Source organism: Mastomys coucha, unplaced genomic scaffold (assembly GCF_008632895.1).
Source record: "Mastomys coucha isolate ucsf_1 unplaced genomic scaffold, UCSF_Mcou_1 pScaffold3, whole genome shotgun sequence".
Lineage (NCBI taxonomy): Eukaryota > Metazoa > Chordata > Mammalia > Rodentia > Muridae > Mastomys > Mastomys coucha.
The window spans coordinates 41,414,641-41,435,826 of record NW_022196909.1 but is presented as its reverse complement, the minus strand read 5'-3'; the positions used below and the strand labels follow the sequence as shown (position 1 = coordinate 41,435,826).

At 48.9% G+C, this 21,186-nt stretch overlaps 1 protein-coding gene across 12 annotated transcripts in view; it reads left to right on the top strand.

The window, feature by feature from the left end:
* The window catches only part of Pcbp3 (poly(rC) binding protein 3), a 220,614-nt gene extending 211,176 nt beyond the window's left edge, over positions 1-9,438 (top strand). For 3 of the 12 annotated variants that reach the window (XM_031348495.1, XM_031348489.1, XM_031348490.1), the window contains 5 exons: positions 252-330; positions 981-1,040; positions 3,228-3,280; positions 7,914-8,083; positions 8,769-9,438. In XM_031348495.1, the coding sequence (XP_031204355.1) occupies positions 252-330; positions 981-1,040; positions 3,228-3,280; positions 7,914-8,083; positions 8,769-8,805 (399 nt within the window). In that variant the 3' untranslated portion in view covers positions 8,806-9,438. Of the gene's footprint in view, positions 1-251; positions 331-980; positions 1,041-3,227; positions 3,281-7,913; positions 8,085-8,768 lie in introns of those variants that run through there. The other 9 variants (XM_031348496.1, XM_031348491.1, XM_031348494.1 and 6 more) reach the window with 6 other exon arrangements.
* The last annotated feature ends 11,748 nt before the right edge of the window (positions 9,439-21,186 follow it).

Below are 21,186 nucleotides of genomic sequence, written 5' to 3'. Positions count from 1 at the left end.
GCCCCCTCCCCTCCTCACTGGATCTGGTAAGGAAAAGGCACAACCCATTCACTCTCTTGCCTGCTGGTAGCCAGGCCCATTGGTTCCACCCAGGCCAAGTCCTTGTGTCCTGCTGCACTGTCTGCCATGTGTCCGCATGGCCCCTCTGAACCTCTCTGTGCAAAGTTCTGTGACTGCCATTTTTAACTTGGTGTGTGACTTGTACTCGATGACAATAACCTTCTTAGCTCTCGTGTCCCTCCTACCCCCAGCAGTTGACCAAGCTCCACCAGTTGGCCATGCAGCAAACCCCCTTTCCTCCCCTCGGACAGACCAACCCCGCTTTCCCCGGTACGTACCCAGCTGCCCTTTTCTGACCTCTTCTCACCTGGGGACTCGCTTTCTCTTTCTCTCTCTCTCTTTCGCTCTGAGCTCCCTGCGGTGCAGTGAGTAGCGCAGGTGCTGCCAGAGCTCTGGATGCTGGATCTTGCAGTGTTCAGGCAGTGGGCTGCACACAGCTGAGGCTGGGCGGGTCGGTCTACCTCCCATGGTGGACTACTTTACTGCCCCTCGGCTTCCGTGTTCTTGCCTTTTGAGGGACTTCCGTGCAGGGCAGCGCTCTGTGTCACCCACAGTCCATCCCCCAGGTGGCTTTTCCTGGCCAGGCTTGGAGCACATCATTTCCTGCATCAAGCATTCTGACCGCAGGAATGACCCCCCAGGCCTGGCTGCTGCAGCCCTTCCCAGGACAGCACTGACAGAGCTAGCCTGCACCCAGGCCAGTGGTGAAACAATCAGAGGGGCTGGCTACAGCCTGGCCGGGCATCTGCCTCAGATGTCCCTCACTGAAGCAGAGCTGCCCCTGTGGCCGGTGGAAAACACGCTGGCCGTGCATGTTGGCTGTGCATGCACCAATCATATTTTGAGCTTTCCTAGTTGAAGGGACCTTGCTTCTCTCCTTGAGGGCAAACCATTAAACCTCTCTCTTCTTTGCTCTCCAGGGGAGAAGCTGCCTTTACACTCCTCCGAAGAAGCTCAAAATCTGATGGGCCAGTCGTCAGGTAAAGCAGACCACAGTACTTGGGGAGCAGGCCAGGGGACATGTACAGAGGACAAGAGTGCCCACACTTAGGACAGCTGAGAGCCTAGCCGAGGGTCAACTTGGCTGGCAGTAGATAGTTTCCAGTGGTGCAAGCTGTGGACTGAGCCATGGGGACCCCCCCAGGAGCCCCATGTCCCACTGTTAGTGAATGGTGGGTCTGAGCAAGTACACTGGGCAGCCACCCTGTGCACAGCTGGGTGGCCTAAGGCATCGTTCCCCTTCATGAGGAGGGCCTATCTCAAGTTGCCACTAAGTCTCCGGCTGTGCAGTGTGTAGGGGTACATAGCGAGAATGTGACTGTGAGGACCACAGGATGCTATATGCTTCTTAAAGATGGGTTTCCATGGAGATAGGCACCAACTCTCAGAAGATGGGTCTGGGCTGGGAGTGTCTGCACCTTCTGGCTTTTTCATTTAAAAGCCCGCTCACAGGACACAGCAAGGTGACGTGCTGTGCTGTAGTGGCTGAGGGAACAGTCTTGGGGAAAGTGGTAGACAGGCCGAGTGTGTTTTCTGAGTCCTAGGAGGGGAATACCATACACTTCAGACCTGCGTGCCGCTATGGGTACACATAGCCAAGGATGCAGCCTCAGAAATGGTGTCGCCCCGTGCTTTCATGTGACAACTTGACCATGGCCCTAGAGACCTAGAGTACAGTACGAATGCAGGTGACCATGGCAGGAAGAGTGTGTGCTGAGACAATTAGCTGTGTGGCTAAATGCAGCTGGCTTTGAAGCCTTGTCCTGAGTAGACAGGCCCTTAACTTAACCTTGGTGTCCCTGAAATAGGATTCTTGTTCTTCGCACAGTCAAATGTAACATCTGACAGATGTCCCCTACTGCCCCAGGAACTCCTGTCCAGCATCCCAATAGTATTTTCAAGTGACATTTTATATGTCCCTGCGTCTGTAATGTGTATAGATTCCCTAAATAGCCAAATAATTGTATTAAAAAACTATTATTAAAAGGAGAGAAGGGGTAGAAAAGTCCAGATTTCAATCTGTAAACATCAGAGATGGGATGAGTTGGTTCATTCAACACTTCCACCTGGGCCCAACTGCTGGACATCCGCCCTTGGGGTCACCCTCTGGCAAAAACCAATAACCATGTGAGATGAGATTTCAAGGAGGTGGCCCATCCAGGGAGCCAGCAGTGGGGAGCAAGACTGGAAGGGGACCTGAGAAGATGAGAGGCACAGTGAGAAGTAGGGGCTCCCTGAGATTGTCTTGGGGAGGATCCTGGGTTTCCTAGCTTGCTGGATGTGGTACTGAAGGGTCAGTGCAGAGGCAGGGCCAGTAAGTAGGAATGCCAAGGGAGGGGGATGACCTGAGTTCTGGGGCATTCTGAAGTGATGTGCGTACAGCTGGCTGTCTGGAGAGTGTAGAGCCTGGAATCTGGGCCCAGCAGTCCTGTTATGCAGGGACCTTTGCTGAGTCTGAAGGCAAGAGGATCAGCTTCAGGGCTTGCAGACCTGAGCTGTCTGTCTGTTGCTGAAATGGGGCTGTTGTATATGGAACATGGGCCATCCCAGAGGCACAGCCATTGCCCCTTCCGCTGTGGCAGCCCCTTGAGGGTATTGTCACTATTTCTGAGGCAGGGAGAAGTAGCATGTGGCCTGTTCTCCGGTGACATAGTTGAGACTTGCAAAGGTGAGAAGCTGGGCTTAGCCATGTGCCGTGGCCTCTGGACAGAATTGTATCAGCAGCAGAATTACCAGGGGGTGCTTGGCCACTCCTGGCTACCTGCAGCAGAACCCCACATGAGGTCTCAGCATGGGACAGAGTGGGGCACAGCACCCACAAGTCTTCCTGAACAGAAGGGAACAAGCATTCGATGTCAGTGTGACCAGTATGGCCTGTGTAACCCCAGCTGCCTTGTAACCCATTGAGGTGTGATGCCTGCCCTCTTTTTTAACTCAGGGCCTGCCAGGCTGCCTGTGCAAGTTGTGGGGGTTTTTTGGGGGGGATTGTTTTCTTTTGAGAGAAGTTAGATCTCTGGAGTTTGGGTTATCCTAGGCAGTACCAGGACCTGGGCCCCTAGACTGCGCTGACCTTCACCTTAGCCAGCCCCAGGAAGTATGGACCGGGTCTGGCTATGGCAGGAAACTGTTTTCCCTCCAACCTAATCATGTTTCTTTGGTGTACCCAGGTCTGGATGCCAGCCCACCAGCCAGCACTCATGAGCTCACCATTCCCAATGATGTGAGTATACCCCCCTGCACCTGCCTGTCCACACACACACACACACACACACACACACACACACACACACACACAGTTCCAGTGATACCCTCAAGGCTGGACCCACTGTTGAATCTTTTGCCTCCTTCCTTTTCCACCTTCAACTGATACCATTCCCATGAAAGATGCAGGCAAGAAAGAAGTGGGAACATCAGGATGAGTCAGCAACACAGCTGGGCTGGGAGTCTGGCAATAGCAGCAGTCCCCTGGCTTGGGGACCTTAAGAACAGGGTGGTCCTGGAAGGTTCTGGAGTGATGTGACCCATACAAGAGGTTTGAGATTCTCCGGCACAAAAAGTTGCTTGTCTGTCACGGGGCATCTGGATCCCTTACTCTAGCATTCCCTCCATTTGTCCAGTCCTTGGGGACACCACAGCTGTGGTCTCAAGAGCTTGTTAGCACACTTAGTCCTTTCAGGCTGAACAAAGGTCTCGAGACATGGTGACAGTCTCTGAATCCGTGGCTCCAAACCAGGAGGACCAGGGAAGAAGAGCTCAAGCGTTTGAGAGTGGCTGCCAGGACAGCAGAAGGGGCAGCCTGTGTGGGAGCCATGCAGGGGTTCCCTCCTTTTCAATTTATATAGTGTTTAGGCTTTCTCTGCCCTAAAGCTAGTCAGAGTGTGTCCCTGGTTTTTTTTTTTTTTTCTGTCTGTCTATCTGTCTCTGCCTGTCTGTCTGTCCCTGCCTGCCTGCCTGTGTGTACAGAGGGTTTATGGGCGTACAGATACACTTGCTCATATAGGCATTTGCGGAAGCCAGAGGTTGATGCTGGGGTGTGTGTCTCAGTTGCTTTTCCATGTTATAGGATCTCGCTGAGCCTGGAGCTCTCTCTCAGCTAGTTGGCTGGCTAGAAAGCTCTAGAGATTCTCATGTCGCCATCCCTGTCCCTGGGCATGCAGACAGTGGCCATCCAGCCCTGCTTTTAATGTGGTTGCCAAGGATCCAAACACAGGTCCTCATGCTCACACAACAGGCCCATTACCTACTGAGCCACCTCTTCAGTCCCTAGAGCTGTGTGTGTGTGTGTGTGTGTGTGTGTCTGTCTGTCTGTCTGTCTGTCTGTCGGTCTGTCGGTCAGTCTGTCGGTCGGTCGGTCGGTCGGTCTATGTGTTTCTATATGTTTCCATATGAAAGTCAGAGGTTAACCTTTGGTGTTATTACTCAGGAGCATCTACTTTGTTTCTTGAGACACTTTCTCACTGGGACCTGGGGCTCACCAATTAGATTAGACTGGCTGGCCAAGATGCCCTGGGGACCCACCTGACTCCTCTTCTCCTATTACAAGCATATGCCCCCACACCTGGGTGCCAGAGTTCAAGCTAAGGTCCTCACCTTGAGTGGCAAGCACCTGACCTACTAATTTCTCTCTCCAGACCAGTTAGCGTTGGACTTTGAAGACCAGCCCCTTCCCTTCATCTGAACCAACTTTAAGAAACCCAGAGTTTAAGAGTCTGAGGGGACCCCCCACGCTTGAGTGTAGATGGCAGACAGTTGGGCAGCAAAGTAAACTGGCCAGGGGAGAAACCATAAGCCATCTGCGTGGTGCCTCTGAGCTTCACCCAACCCATCTGGCTGTAGATGGCCCCTAAAGGGGCTCTGCCACCAGCCCCAGGCATCTGTCCTGTTAGCCGACAACCTCAGGTTCCCCCAGTCTGTAGGAGCCTTCTTAAGAGTGAGCCCTGGTGACCTGGTAGCATCATTGTGCAACCTTTAGCTCCTAGAACATTGGAGGTTGGACCAGCGTGGTGGCTGTCTTTACGGGTGAGAGTGCCATGTGGGAGTACCTGACTCCTGCTTTGTAGGTGGAGGTCTCTTCTTTGTACATTCCTCTTCCCGCTCCTTATGCGATGGTTCCTCTGGCACCTGGTCTCACCAGCACCTGTTCCATCAGCTAGAGCTAGGGCTTCTTGAAAGGCTGCTAACATGAATCCCACCTCACCAGCACTGGGACACAAGCTGAAACGGACTCAAAGACACTTGGGGCTGGCCTGGTGGGGAGCAGTAGACCTGTTGGCTCTGCTGCCATGCGGTGGGTGAACACTGGCTGCCCTAGTCTGTCCCATCATCCCGCAATCTTTCTAGAAAGGGAAGTTGCTCTATCACAGCTCACTCAGAGCTTGCCCTTTCATCCTGCACAGGAAGGCTGCAGAATCTATGGCACAGAGGGTCTCCACTCCCCCAGACCTTTATAGAAGGGACTAGGCTGCAGGCAAACATGCAGTCTCCCAGGGTCAATGGTCCACATGTGCAGCCTCCCACATTCTTGGACACAAGGAAGGCACCAGAACATGACCATCCTGACCCTTTCTAGTGACTGGTCTGGATCTCTCTCCTGCTCCCAGCTGAATCAGTCTCCTCCTTCATCTGCATAAGGCACTGGATGATGATGTATCTGTTCTCTCTGGGACATGTGGGCCTTCTGAGGAGGAGACCTGGAGACCATTCCTATATGGCTAATGCTATAGAGCTTGCCCTAGGGCATTCCGTTTGGGGCACTTAAGGCTCTGCTGTGAGCTTCTGCCTGTTAAGCTCAAGCCTTTCCCTGGTCATGAGTCTTGGTAGGAAAGGAAACTAATACATCCCACATGGCTCTGAGAAGAGGGGACAGGTCAGTCTTGCCGCAGTGCCTGTGAGCTTGACAGGCATTGTTAGAGAGCCTGTCCTGTTTCCGCACATTCCTATAGCTTTATTGAAATTTTCAATGTGAAGCCAGATAGGTGGGAATAGCATGAACCTGGGGCTGGCATGTCAGTGGGGTCCTAGTGAGGCCGCGTGGAGGAACACTTTGAGTTGCTACCCGCCATAGGCCTAAGTCATCTCAGGAGCAGCATCAGTTGTTTCTCCCACCTCTAAGTGCAGCGCCCAGCAGCATGTGTGTTGGCATCTTGGTGTGTTTAAGGGCCAGCCAACATCTATCCTGCTCCAAACCTCCAAAGTATGAAGGAAAGAGAGGGGCTTAGGGCACAGACCACAGATCACCTCAGGATTTTTGAGGTATGAACCCAGGAGGGAGAACCACTCAAGAGACACGCTTCAGGTGTAAAGAAGAGAGTATGAGTCTAGACAGAAACGGGAAGGGAGGGTCAGCTTCCTCTAGGGCCTGTTGAAGAGAAAATGACAGCAGCCAGGCAGGGTCTGTGCTGGAGGGGGGCAAGTGCCATCCTCACTCGAGTGGGAATCCAGATGATCATGGAGCTGCCAGGAGGGGCGAGAGGAGGGAAAGAGGCTTAAAAGGCCACATCCATGGTGCACCCTCCTGAATGGTGGCATCTTCAGAGACACAGGAGCCGTGCTCCCACCCAGGGCCACCCTGCCTCACCTAGTCATGGTCACAGAAGAGCCCCATAGCTTTACTGCCAGAAGGAATGGAGTGCGGTTGGGCAGGTCAGCTGAGCCATAGCTGTGTGCAGGTTGGGAAGCCCTCCTCTCTGACACAGGGTCAGGTCCCCTTGCGAATAACTGGCATAGGGCTTGAGGAGCGGGCCATGGGCAGAGCCCAGCCAGGGCAGGGAGTAGTGGGTAGAGCTTGAGAGATGGACGGACGAGGCCCAGAGACATAAGAAGACAAGATACTGAACAGCTCTGGCTTCTCTGGAGGAGATGTCCACTGTGTTCAAATAGCCTAATTGTCAGAGCTCAGTGAGGAATACAGATAACCAGCAGACGGCTCCCTCAGCCAGGTACCCTGTTGCCCATCATACAGGTTTGGAAGCAGATTCTCTTCCTGTACCAGCCCAGACTGCTGCCTGGCATCTCAGGGCATGACCTCAGGCTGGTGCCCAGCCAGCCAGGTGCCTGGCCAGGCTTCTTTTCCATACCCCAGAGCTCTTGTCAGTGAGGAAAGTTGAGGGGTGTCATTTGGCTCCTCTGCAGTCTTTTCTGGGGTCCAGGAAGCCCCCACCATGGGACAGGGTAGACCCGAGAGGCACCTACCCAACTGTAGCTGTTGCCAGAAAAGAAAGATCTTGACCTCCGGGATGGAGGGCCCTCTTGTCCCTGAGCTGCCTGAGAAATGGCGCACACTCCTGATGACTTCGCTGGCCCCAGGTCTCTGCATCAGTTAACCAGAGCTCATCATACAAACACTTGGATTTGTCCTCAACTTCATCTGAGTTCCCCAAAAGATAGGTTTCAGCCATGGTGAACTCGAGGCGCTCCTAAATGTCTGTGAAGCTCATTCTCTGGCACATCCGTCCTCCCTGTGAGTGTACCACCAGAAGGCCCTGACCCAGCCTAGGCCAGAGCTGCTGTGGGATTCCCCACTCAGCCTGAATCACCTGTCTTTGGGTCACCTCTGACCAGGTAGAGGAAGCCAGTATGAGAATGGCCATGTCCTTGTGTGGACTTTTCCCAGAAGGACACTAAGCAGGCCGGAAAGACTGTCAATAGGCGGAGCGGGGAACCTCTCTCACACTGTCTTAGGGACAAGGCTCGGGACTTTGCGATGCCTGATTTCTTCCAGAGCGCTGAGTTCATCACAGGCAGTGTTCCCAGCCTGGCCTGTCCCCTGAGGTGGCCCCACAGGGCTCCCACAGATGCCCCAAAAGGGATGTGCCGGACTCTTCTCTAAGAGATGCCTCCGTCATTTCTTCTAGCTTATAGGCTGCATAATTGGACGCCAAGGCACCAAAATCAATGAAATCCGACAGATGTCTGGAGCTCAGATCAAAATCGCCAATGCCACTGAAGGGTCATCAGAGCGCCAGATTACCATCACAGGGACCCCAGCCAACATCAGCCTTGCCCAGTATCTGATCAACGCTAGGTGAGCAATCCCGAGGCAGTTGGGCCCTCACTAGCTATGGCTTGCAGCTCCACGTGCTGACTGATACAGTAGAAGTTCAGGCATGTGGGGAGAGGTGTGATGGGGACCAGCCTCCACTGGGACGTGGGCCCCTCTGTTCACCAACAAGGAGCTAGGAAGCTACAGTGAGAGGCGCACCCATTTTCCTCTTTTTTTTTTTTTCTGTATTCAGGCTATGCCTATCTGCCTCAGGCAAGGGGCGCTGGCAGGCTCGTAGTAAGTCAGGGGGGAGGATGCAAGGAAATGCCTAGCTCCTGCCTCACCTTCCCCAAATCCAATATAAGCAACCCTCTTAAAAAAGCCTAGTTCCTATCTGTGTCACAGCTCCTTCTATGACAGTCCCGAGGCCCCTGCTTAAAAGCCTGGAGCCCCCACTGAGGCCAACCAGGTGCTTAACCCCTGGCCCACTGCTCCCCCCTGGAGGATACAAACTCTCTCCTCAAGATTGACAGGCACAGGTAAAGCTCTACAGAGCTGATCAGGCAGGCTTCCACCTGTTATGTGGTAGGGTCCAGCTCATGGCCACTGAAAGGTGACCTGGAATAAGAGCTTATCCCCTGGCAATGGAGAGGTGCCCCCCCCACTGCCTCACCCCCATCTCATCACAGAAAACGTCTATGACGTGTCTCTCATGCCTTTGTTCCAGGCTGACGTCTGAGGTCACCGGGATGGGTGCGCTCTAACCTACCCAAGAATCCTCCACTGCACACATCGGATGGCTCCAGCCCGCAGCCTCACCAGCTGGCACACTGTACAGACTGCCTGTCCTTCCTTGCAGATATGAATAGAGCGTTTTCTTTACAAACAGATGATAGTGCGCGTCTGCCCACTCAGGCCCTGTGCGCTCCGTATTAGTGTAGCCTCCACGCATTGGCATGCAGCTCTTTACTTTAATGCTCAACGTATTCCCAAATGTGATGTTTCAGAGATTTATTCCTCAGTATCCATGTGACTGTCTGTTTAAAAGTTGGTTTGATGCTTTAACAGCACTTCCTATGTCCTGCTGTCCCTTGTTCTCAGAGACCCTCCTCTCCCACCCGCTCTACTGACTCATTTCCACTCTAGGTTGCTCGCAGGGATCAGAGGTACTTTTCTTGCAACCTGTAGGGAGTGTCGAGAGAGGAGGGACTTGGGGGGGTTATGTCTAAGGAGCAGGGTGGAGTGCCAGAGGGTGGGGTGGGACCCTGGCTTCACTGGGATATCTCGGGGAAGGGGCACTTGTGGCCCCCAGGTGTCTTCCAAAATGGCTCAGAACAAGGACTTGCCAGAAAGTTCATCTGTACCCATCAGAGTTCAATAAATGTCGTGTTCCTCTCCCTGTGGCTCTGGCTTCTCTCTCTGCTCGCTGTCCTCAGTGCCCATGCCCACCTGTGAGACACATCAGTACCCAGAGTGAGAGTGAGAAGATCTTGAGTTCTGTTCTTGCCCAGGTCCTAGAGCACCAGGTCCCAACCTGTAAAGCTGCCCCGCCTGGAGACTGCCTGTGTCTGACAGGGCACCATCCATACAGCCTTCTACCACCCAAGGGACCGTTCTCCTTCACTGCCGTCACTTGGGTCCGCTCCTCTTTTCTCTTAGTGGTTAACTCGGGGGGCCAGGGCAGAGGTGCAACTGCCCAAGGCACGACTTTGTTGTAGCTCCTGGCCCAGCTCCTATCCCCCAACCTCTAATTTTGGGGTTTCAGGCAAGACCAGCATGACAGAGACCCACTCTGGCTGGAAGAGAGGGTAGAGCTGTCCAGCATATGCCATCTGCCCTGGAACGTGTCCTCACCTATGGGTACAGTGACCTGCTACAGGATGCTAGGGTATGCAGCATCCATCTTGTCAGGAAGGACTCCCTCCTGTCTGCCAGGCTGACAAAGCAGGTGTATCCCATGCACATGGCCTGTGTTTTAGCCAGGAGTCTCTGACGCTGTTGCCTGAATACACCCCTTGCTCTCCACTGTGGATGCTGCCCAGTGTAGCAGCAGACGGGAGCTTAGCCCCCATGACCACTCTTCACACCCAGCAAGTCAGGGGAAGAATTCAATCCCAAGACCACTTGTACCCAGACACGGGGTCTGAGGGATGGCAAGGACTCAGAGGACACAAGCCTTTCCCTAGGGCAGCAGATGGCCTGTCAACCAGAGTACCATAAGAAAGGATAGCTTTTGTGTAAGCAAGGTTTTTAAAAAACAAAACAAAACAAACCAGCATAGGGGCATCAAAAGTGCAGGATCAATTGAGGCCCAAGGGAGGCCCCAAAGGTGCTGGGGCACTGGGCAAATGAGGAGTCAGGTGGGCGTATCCCTAGAGAAAAAGGTAAGGTGGAGGAGCACATGGCTTAGGGGCAGCACCTTAGTATAGGCCAGGCCATGGAGTGAGAGAGCTCCACCCAGCCCTAGGCTGAGATTGTTTGGCTTCTTGTTCATTATATGGTGAAGGTGGTGATGTCCTTCAGGGAGCATGCGGGTGCTGGCTGACACCATCAACCCCACACCTCTGAGAACTCTAGAACATTAGGCCATCTGGTACCTGCCAGGCTGTGTATGTGCTTGGTGAGGTAGATTTGGGTCTTCTCTACAAACATAAACCTAACCTGTGCCTCAAGGGCCCCGGGGAGCCAAGGATGATGAAGCCTCAGAGGCAGGGGCATGAGCCTTCTTGTCGAGAACATCCCAGTATCTGTATCATGGGTCACAGGGGAATGCGGTTCCATAGAGTGTACTGGACCAAGACGTGCTCTGCATATTACATATGCTGAAGGTGAGATGCAGCCATGGTACTGGGATCTCGGCCCCACATGACATCCTTGAGGATAAGCAAGACAGGAGATGTGGGTCCCCTGCCTGAGTAGAATCTGTTCTATGGCAGATAGTGGGTGGAGAAAGAGCCCCAGAGGAGTTCGGTGCTCCGGAAGCTGCCAGATGTATAATTGGCTGGATGGATGTATAAGTTTGTTTCTCAGTGTTTCTGCTACAGAACTTGGGGTAGTTGAGGAATGGCCAGTGCCATCTGGACATCAAGCAACTCCCCAAGACTTCAGACTCTCCTCCTCAGGCTGGCCCCAGCACTAGAGACACACGTGCGTAAGCCAGGCAGCCTGCCGAGGAGCCCTGGAAGCACCATTTTCTGCCAGCTCTGATTGACCCGGCTTTACCTCAACCTGGAAGAACAAGTAAGATGTCTTCCTGATAGCGGGGTAGGGAGACTGAGGAACCATGTTGCAGACCCGGGACTTGGTGCCAGATACACAGTAGACTTCATCGAGAGCCATGTCAAATAATCACTGCAGATCACCCAGGTGGACAGGTTTTGCCAAGATACAAGCTGACAACGACCACTGCCCCATCCTAGAATGATCCTAAAACACACAATGCTGTCAACACAGTAAACCATTGCACAAAGCTGTTTTGATGGGAACAAGTTTCAGAAGCAAAAGCATCGAACCCACGAGCTACTGGGTTGCTATGGCAACAAACAAACAAACAAACAAATCCTATCTCATGAGCATGTACTCTTTGTCAGCTCGCTGCACTTAAGGTTCCCAGGGGTGCCAATTCTGGCAAGCTTTCTGCAGCCCCGTCTATAGTTGCTTCTCTTTTTCAGCCCCTTTGTATATAAATCTTCCCCCTTCCTCTCAACTGTGTACTGTCAAAAATCAACACACCTCGCGGATCTTTTTTCAAAGTCTCCCCTTTGGGTTTCACTATTAACAGTACCGATTCTGCACTTCACTAATTTCTGTCAGGTGTGTTTTCTCCAATTGGTACTTGGTTTGCTTCGCTGGCCTTCCCTCTGTCACTTGGCATCCCAGACTCCATTCTCGCCTGGCTTGTTAAGGCTGTCTGTCGGTTTCTGGGTACCACTTTGTCTGTGTTCTGTGAATTCCGACATGGCAGTTATCATTCCATTTGGACTCTGTTCATCCCCCTCAAGAGTCCCACATACCACAGGCCCTTAAGTAAAATATTAACATTATGCACAAGCATCCCTTACTGATCTGTGTGCACCCCATTATGTATCTCCTAACTGTGACACTTTGGGACCGTCTCCTGTGGCCAGCTCTGCGGTGGGGTCCATGTCGCCCACCTGCTGGAGCAGGCATTCTGCACGCTGGCTGAGAAAGTCAACCTCGTTTGGTCATGTCTTGAGCATCCTTGGTTATTTTTGTTTCTGGGAGCAGAAGGATGGCCCGACTTTGGGGGTGATTCCCACAATAAACGCCACTGCCAGAGATGTGACTGTCTCTCTGCTCAGCTGACTTTAGGGGGAGGATCCTGGACTTTCCATGTAAGCCCAGTTCAATCACTGGGCTATTAAAGGGGATCAGGGAAGCGGACCAAGAAGGTGACACCCAGCCTACGGGGAAATGGAGGGTGGGTATGTCTTAGAGGATTCGGGCTGCTTTGAAGATGGGTAGAAGGAGCCAAGGAAAAGTGGCCTCTGTCGGTCATGAGATAGGTAGAGGTCACATGAGGTTTGACCACTACGGCAGTGGTTCTTAATCCGTGGACTGATACTCAGGGAGGATGTCAAATGACCCTTTCACAGAGGTCACAAACCAGATATCCCACATGTCAGATACTTACATTACCATTCATAACAGCAGCACAAACTACAGTTATGATGTACCAACCAAAATAATTTTATGTTGGGCGGCGGGCGGGCGGGGGGGGACACTACAACATGAGGAACTGAATTGATGGGGCTGCAGCATTAAGAAGGTTGAGGACCACTACCCTAGGGCACAGGCCCCTGCTGGAAGGCACATGGTTTTCAATTTGTCTTGCCCAGAGGCAAGAGGGACTTGAAGGGTGTAGTGGCAAACATCAGGAAATAGAGAGGGTCCCCTAGTCACAGGCGTGTCACATGCTGATGGTTAGCATTGTTGGTCACCTCACTACAGCTTGGGCACAGGGTAGAGACTCACACTGTCCTCTGTCCCCTGTGGAATATTCAGACATCTCTGCCACATAGATTCTTAATTCTAAATTCTGTTCCAACCACATTAGATGCTGCAAGATATTTGCCTGCTGTCTCATTTTCCCTCCTGTTTTATTTTTCAACGTTTTGTGGCTTGGGTAGGATTTTCTTCCAAGTGATTATTAGATCTTGTTTTAAGGCCAAAATTCTCTGTGTTTTCTCTGAAAGTTTAATATATTTGCTGTAATATTAGAACTTTGGCTCTTTTGTCTCATATTTCCCATGTCACGCTCCCATCTCAGTTTTCACTGAAATTACAAAATTCTCATGCCAGCTATACATTAAACACATCATTCTGAATGTATTACTCATTCCTATTGGTTTCTTACCTGTATCAGTAACTACTTGTAAAATGCACGCAGTTCATTGAACTCTCTAATAATCCCCTCTGCTTGGAACAGTATATTGTCTACAATTTTAATTCGGGGTTGTTAGAAATATACCTTTCTATCTAGAAGTTTAAAATCTGATTGCCCAATTCTCAACCGTTTTCCCTCCCTGTTTCCTGTGGTCTCCTCTCTATGACTAGGCCTTTCCATGAGCTCAACTCCTCCTCGCTCTTAGCCCATCAGTGACTCTTTGGCTTTTACCGATTTCATGACCATACATTACAGATGTTTTTGTTGGTGGTCCTATGTTGCTTCATACTTGTAAGAAATCAAAATCCCTAGGTTTCTGGAGAATTGTTTCCCTCATGCCACTAAGGAGAAGCAGAAGCAAGGCCCCCACAGGCCATCTATCCCAGCACCATGGGAGCTACAGAGTAGGCCGGCTTCCAGCCTTCAGCAGAATACTGTCGAGGGGAGCATGAACTAAACTTGTCTTTGTGCTCTTAGGACTTCACTTGGAACACTGACCCAGGCTCTAGAGGGCTGCTGAGCTGGGAAATGGCTAACCTCCATCACCCTCTTCCTGCTCCTGGCCCAGGCAGGGTGCAAAGACCCATGGGAGGCTGGAACATACAGCTCCATGGTAGAGTGCTTTCCTAGCATGTGCCATGCTCGAGGTTGGACCCCTAGTACAAAAATCAACAAAAACCATATTGGAGAAGGCGGTGTCGCCCAAGGCTCCTACTGTCTCTAGGAGCATGGGTTCCTAGCCCCATAGTGACACACCTCTGATGTGGCCTGTCACCTGTGTGCCCTTCCTGACCCTTACTTTCTGCCTATCTGCTCTCGTGGCATTAACCTACAGACTATATACAGAGCTAGTAGACCATATATGGAGGGAAAGGTAGGCTTCCTCACAGGAAACAGTCTGTAGTCTATCCTGAAGCATGGTGTGAATTAGGAACATTAAAGAAGCAGGCGGGGAGGTAACAGGGCTGTATTCCCGGGCATCCGCAACAGAATTTACTCCCTGTGCCCTCAAGAATACAACCACGTGACAGTTGGGCTCATGTGAACTCAACTTATAAGACTCTATAAAACTCTATGGGAAGGTATCTGTTTGCATTCATGCCCCCACAAAAGCCTTGTGTATACTGTCATGGGCTATTGAAGGACAGCCCATGGCACTCAGCTCCTGGCTGGTCCTGTGGTAGTTCAGGTAAGTGATCACCTTTGGCCTTCATGTCCTGCTGTACAATGATTCTGGGTGCCGCCAGCTGAAGTCAACAGCAACTGAAGCCCTGGACACAAGTCCCTCAGGATGTTTGTGGAGGATGCCCAGAACCTCTGCCACCAGCTCACCGGTGATTCTTAGCATCATTTTTAGCACCATAGCTCCAGGTCCTGAGCCTTAGGTCATGTTCCTGCCAAGCTTGGCCATAGCCTTTCCTACGAGGCCTCCTACCCCGGTTCTGCACCACACCTACCCCCGTCCATCACACTTGACAAGAAGACAGAATATGAAGGCGGATCCCAAGGTAAGTGGAAGGGTTGAAATTTGTTATGATCTTGGAATTTTCTCTAGGGGCCAAGAAAAAAAAAAAAAACAAAGAAGGCCTCAGCTTAGGGACCTTCAGAAAGCAGTGTCCTCCCTACATGGGGACCCTGGGTTCAAATACATTAAACTATGGTACACATATAAGAGATTGCAGGTGAAAAAAAAATGTATAGTGTTCATAAAGAGAATGCCTGTGAAGAAGAGCCATGGTGAGGCGATCCTGGGAAGGAAAGAGCGAAGGGAGAGAGCGATGAAGAACAGGGTCATGGAGGAGAGAGCCCATGATGGTTAGATACACATTGACAATGGTCAGTCTTTTGATGCTCACCCTGACGGTGTAGAAGCACCTAGATGCATGATGTTCACCTGTGGGCATGTCTGTGTTTCAGGAGATGAGTAACTAGGGCGGAGCACAGCCTGACTACAGATGTCATCATCCCAGAGGCTGGGGGCTCAAATGGCAGAAGAGAGGAAAAACAAAGCCCCCATAGACTCACCCTGCCTCCCTCTGGCTTGCTGGCAGCCACGCTGTGAGCCTCTCTGCCCCCATCTCACCCTCTCTGCCATGAAGGACCAGAAGCTCTGAACCTGAGCAAAAGAAACTTTCTAAGTTGTTTGAATGAGGCCTTTCTGTCGATGCTTAATTTATGGAAGTCGGTCTCCTGGAACTTTGGAAGTCTTTTCTGTCGTCTGTTTAGATAAGGCAATGATTTACTCCATTTTAAGGATTTGAAATGTCCTGGTATTGTTGAGTTTTAAAGTAAAACAAAAACAAACAAACAAACAAACAGAAACTGAGACGTAAGAGACAGAAGGTGGAGGAAAGAGTTACTTGTGGCTAGGGAGAGAGAAATAAAGTTAACCCTGAACTCTCAAACAAGCAGATTGGGAAGAAATTTCAGAAGAGGAACTCTAAAGAGAACTGTAAGAAAACACTCCTACCTGGGTAGCAGAAAGTTGGCTGCAGACCTCTCTCCTCTGCCCCTCATCCCGAGCTCTGCAGCAGAACGCCTGCCACAGCCTGCCTCCCCCTGCCCTGCCCACGCCCCCTCTGGATCCCATAGACCTTCCCCTCCTTAGACCTCCCCCATTGCCTTATTCCATCCCCCAACTCCAGCAGACATTCCCTGCTAACCCACAGGCCACTACTGCCAAGAAAGCAGGGGAGCTGACTTCTGTCTTCACCTCCTCCTCTTTCTCCAGATTCCATCCCCCAGTCTCATCCCCAGCTCCATAGCAGACCTGGGCTAACCATTCTTCACTCTCTACCCCGCTTTCAGATCTGGTGGAACACTTTGCTTTCCTTCCTTCTGTGAACCTTCTAGCCTATCCCCATTCCTAACTGTCTGACCTCAAGACACAGAAATACCTTTTACCTAGAACCGTGCCCCCCCAGTGGCTGCAACTATCAAATCCATAGAAAAGTTCCTCTGGGGCAACAGAAAGCCACCAAACTCCTCTAAAAACCAGAGAGGAAACAGACATCCACTCAACAAAGACAAAACTAGGTATTAGCACCTGGAACTATACTCTTCCCCAATCCCAGATGCCTGGATACCAACAAGACAGGACACGATGTTTCCACTAGAGCCCAGCACCCAACCCTACCACAGCAGGCCTTGAATATTCCCACACAGCTGAAGCACAAGGAAAAAACACAAAACCCCTTACAAAAGGGCCAGAGAGACTGCTCAGTAGTTAAGATCACTGGCTGCTCTTCCAGAGGACCCAGGTTCAATTCCTAGCACTCATATTGAAGCTTACAACTGTTTGTAATTTCTGTTCCAGGGGATCTGACTCTCTCACACATGCAGGCAAAACGCTAATATACATAAAATAAAAAATAAAATTATAAGAAAAAAATTTACAGCGGCCTCCATGGATATGATATCCTTAAAGAAATCCAGGAAAACAGTGGAAGGGAATGAACAAAACTGTTCAAGACCTGAAAATGGAAATAGACTCAATAAAGAAAACCTAAACTGAGGGAACTCTGAAGGTGAAAAGTTTAGGAATTTGAACAGGAAGCATAGAAACAAGCTCCAACAGAATACAAGAGATAGAAGAGAGAATATTACATGTCAAAGACATGACAGGAGAAATAGAGATATTATTGGTCAAAGAAAATGCCAAATCTAAAACAACTCCTGGCACAAAACGTGCAGGAAATCTGGGACAACTATGAAAGCCCAAATCTAAGAATAATAGGAATAGACAAAGGAGAAGAAACACAGGTCAATGGCCCAGAAAATATATTCAGCAAAATCATAGAAGAAAATTTCCCTGGACTAAAGGAGATGCCTATAAAAGTGCAAGAAGCCTACAGAACACCAAATAGATTAGACCAGGAAAGAAATTCTCCTTGGCAAAACAACAACAAGAACAAAAATGAAACCATACAGAACAAAGAGAGAATATTAAAAGTTGCAAGGGAAAAAAAAGATGGAGTCATCCATACAGACAGGCCTATTAGAATTACACCTGATGTCTCATTAGAGACTCTAAAAGCCAGAAGGGCCTGGACAGCTGCAGACTCTAAAGGACCACAAATTCCAGCCCAGACTATTATACCCAGCACAACTTTCCCTTACTACAGATGGAGAAAATAAAACATTCCATGGTAAAAAGCCAAATCTAAGCAACATCGATCTACAAACGCAGCCCACGGAAGGTGATAGGCAGGAAAGTCCAACTAAAAGACACTAACTGCAACCATGAAAAAACAGTGAATACAAATCTCAGACCAGCAAAATCAGAAGGAAAGATATACATGTATAAGCACACCACCAACACTAACAATAACAGGAATCAACAATCATTGGTCAATGTTATCTCTTAACATCAGTGGTCTCCATTCTCCAACAAAAAGACACAGACTAACAGAATGGATATGAAAACAGGATCAATCCTTCTGCTGCACCTGAGAAACACACCTCAACATTAAGGATACATATTACCTCGGGGTGAAAGGTTGGAAAAAGATGCTCCAAGAAAGCTGAGGTAGAGATTTTAATATCTATCAAAATAGACTTCAAAACAAAACTACTTAGAAGAGGTAGGGAAGGACACTAGCTAGATACTCAAAGAAAAAAAAAACCCAGCAAGAGGACATTTCAATTCTTAACATCTATGTGCCAAACACAAAGGTAGCCACCTGCATTTGTATAAAACAAAACTATGTCTTAAATTATGTACTGATCCTCATACACTGATAGTGGGAGACGTTCCTGACTGTGATAAAATATACATCATGCGGACAAAAATAAACAGGAATGCTGGAACTAGCATGTTACAAACTAATGGACCTAACAGATATTTACAGAACATTTTACACAAATGCAAAACAATATACCTCCTTCTCTGTACCTCAAGGGACTTTCTCCAAAACTCACCACCTACTCAGGCACAAAGGGAGTCCCAACAGATACGAGAAAGTTGAAATAATGTTCTGCATCCTATCTGACCACCACAGATTAAAGCTGAATGCTAATGGCAACAGAAACAAGAATGCTTACAAACTCATGAAAACCAGTCAGCCCTCTGCTAAGTGAAAAACAAGTCAAGACAGAAATGAAGAAGGAAATGAAAGACTTTGTAAAGTTGCCTTTAATCCCAGCACTTGGGAGGCAGAGGCAGGCAGATTTCTGAGTTCAAGGCCAGCCTGGTCTACAGAGTGAGTTCCAGGACAGCCAGGGCTACACAGAGAAACCCTGTCTCAAAAAAAAGAAAGGAAGGAAGAAAGAAAGAAAGAAAGAAAGAAAGAAAGAAAGAAAGAAAGAAAGAAAGAAAAGAAGAAAAGAAAAGAAAATGAAAATACAACATACCCAAACTTATAGGACAAAACGAAGGTGGTTCTAGTAGGCAAGGTCACAGCACTAAGTGCCTACATTAAAACAAAAACAAAAAACAAAAAACAAACTAGAGATCTAATGCTAGCAACTTAACACTGGTCAATGGGATCGAATTGAAGATCTGGACATAAATCTACACTGATTTTTGATAAAGAAACCAGAAATACACACTGGAAAAAAAAAGACAGCATTTTTAACCAATGGTGTTGATTAAGCTGGATGGCTGTATACAGAAGTATGCAAATAGATTCATACTTATCATGTTCCATAAAACTCAATTATTCCAAATGGATCAAAGACCTCAACAAAAACCAGATACCCTAAACCTGATAGAAGAGAGAATAGGGAATAAGCCTTGAATGCATTGATACAGGAAAAGACTTTCAGAACAGAAAACTGTTAGCATGGGCACTAAAATAATAATTAATAAATGAGACCTCATGAAACTGATAAGCTTCGGCACAGCAAACGACATCATCGACTGGACAAAACGCCAAGCTACAGAATGGGAAATTAGTTTTTTACCACCACCATATTAGATAGAGAGATGATAACAAAAATATATAAAGATCTCAAGAAACTAGATGGCTAGCTAGCAAACAAACAAACAATGCAATTTCAAATAGAGTGCCAGGGGATGGGGGGAAATGGGGTGCACATCTAATCAGAGAATTCTCACTAGATGAAACTCAGAAGATTGAGAAATACTTAATCGTTCAGCATCCTTAGCCAGCAGGGAAATGCAAATCAAAAATACTTTGAGATTTCATTGTTATCCCGGTCAGAATGGCTAAGAATAGAACAAGAGAAAGTTCATGCTGGTAAGGATGTGGAAGGAGGAGAAACTCCTCCATTGATGGTGGGTGTGCAAACTTGTACAGCCACTTTAGACATCAACATGGTGTTTCTTCAGAAAGTTAGCAATCGGTCTACCTCAGGATCTAGCTGTACCACACTTGGGCATATGCCCAAATGATGCTTCATCCTACTGCAGAGACCCTCGATCAACCACATTCACTGCGGCTCTACTCATGATAGCGAGAAACTGGAAACAACTTAGACGTCCCTCAACAGAAGAATGAATAAAGAAAATGTGGTATATTTATACAGTGGAATATTACTCAGCCATAAAAAATGACATAAAATTTGCAGGCAGATGGATGGAATTGGAAAAATGCATCCAGCGTGAGGAAGCCCACATCCAGAAAGACAAATATGGTTATGTATTTGCTGATCTGTGGCTATTAGCTGTTAAGTCAATGATAACCAAGTGACAATTCACAGAATCACAGGGGAAAGTAGAGGGTAAGGGTCCAGAGGGAACAGGAAGATATCATTAGGAAGAGGAAATAAAGTAGATAAATATGGATGGAAAAGGGAGGGTTGTGGAATGGGAGGATCAAGTGGGGAAGGAGAATGAAGAGGGGTTTGTGGGAGAGGCTACAGGAATTGACAGCTGAAATTTGGGGCATTTAAGGGATAGTTTGGAAACCTAATGCAGTGGAAGCATATATTTAATATATAATATATAAGTAGAAATATATATAATGAAAATATAACATACCCAAACGTGTGTGTGTATGTGTATGTGTATGTGTGTGTGTGTGTGTGTGTGTGTATATACATATATATATATATATATATATATATATATATGAAGGTGATCTAAATGAAATCACCAAATAATGGGGGAGACAGACTCCAAACTGGTCATCTCTTGTCACCCAATAACACTTCCTATATTGGAATTGGGTTACATCTAATTGAGTTGTTGGCCAAAGAAGCCCCATAAAAATCCCCAAACAACTCAGGCCATTGCCAAGACTAGAGGTTGCTCTCCACAAACTGACAGCAAGACCCCACTGCTGGACAAAGTTCCTGTAGTGGACACAGAGATGTCAAGCCAGTGCCTCTAGAGAGCCTTCACCTCTGTGATCCAGCATTTTGGGAACAAGAATGGACACCCTCAAAAGAGAAATAGCAACACCAAGTGGAGCCGCAAACCATTTCTCTCCAATGGCATCCTCCTTGCAAAATATTCTAGGGCAACAGTGGCACAAAGCTTGTAAAGGTAACCAGCCAATATCTGATTTGACTTTAGGCTTGCTCCACAAGATGGAACTCATGCCCAACGCTGCTTGGGTGACCAAATACTACTAGTCTTGAAGAAGAGGAAGGAGGAGGAGGAGGAAGAGGAGGAGGGGGAGGAAAAAAGGAAAGAAAGAAAGGAAGGAAAGAAGGAAGAAAAAAGAAAAGAAAAGAAGAGGAAAGGAAAGAAAAGAAAAACATGACAGGCAGTGGTGGTGCACACCTTTAATCCCAGCACTTGGGAGGCAGAGGCAGGTGGATTTCTGAGTTC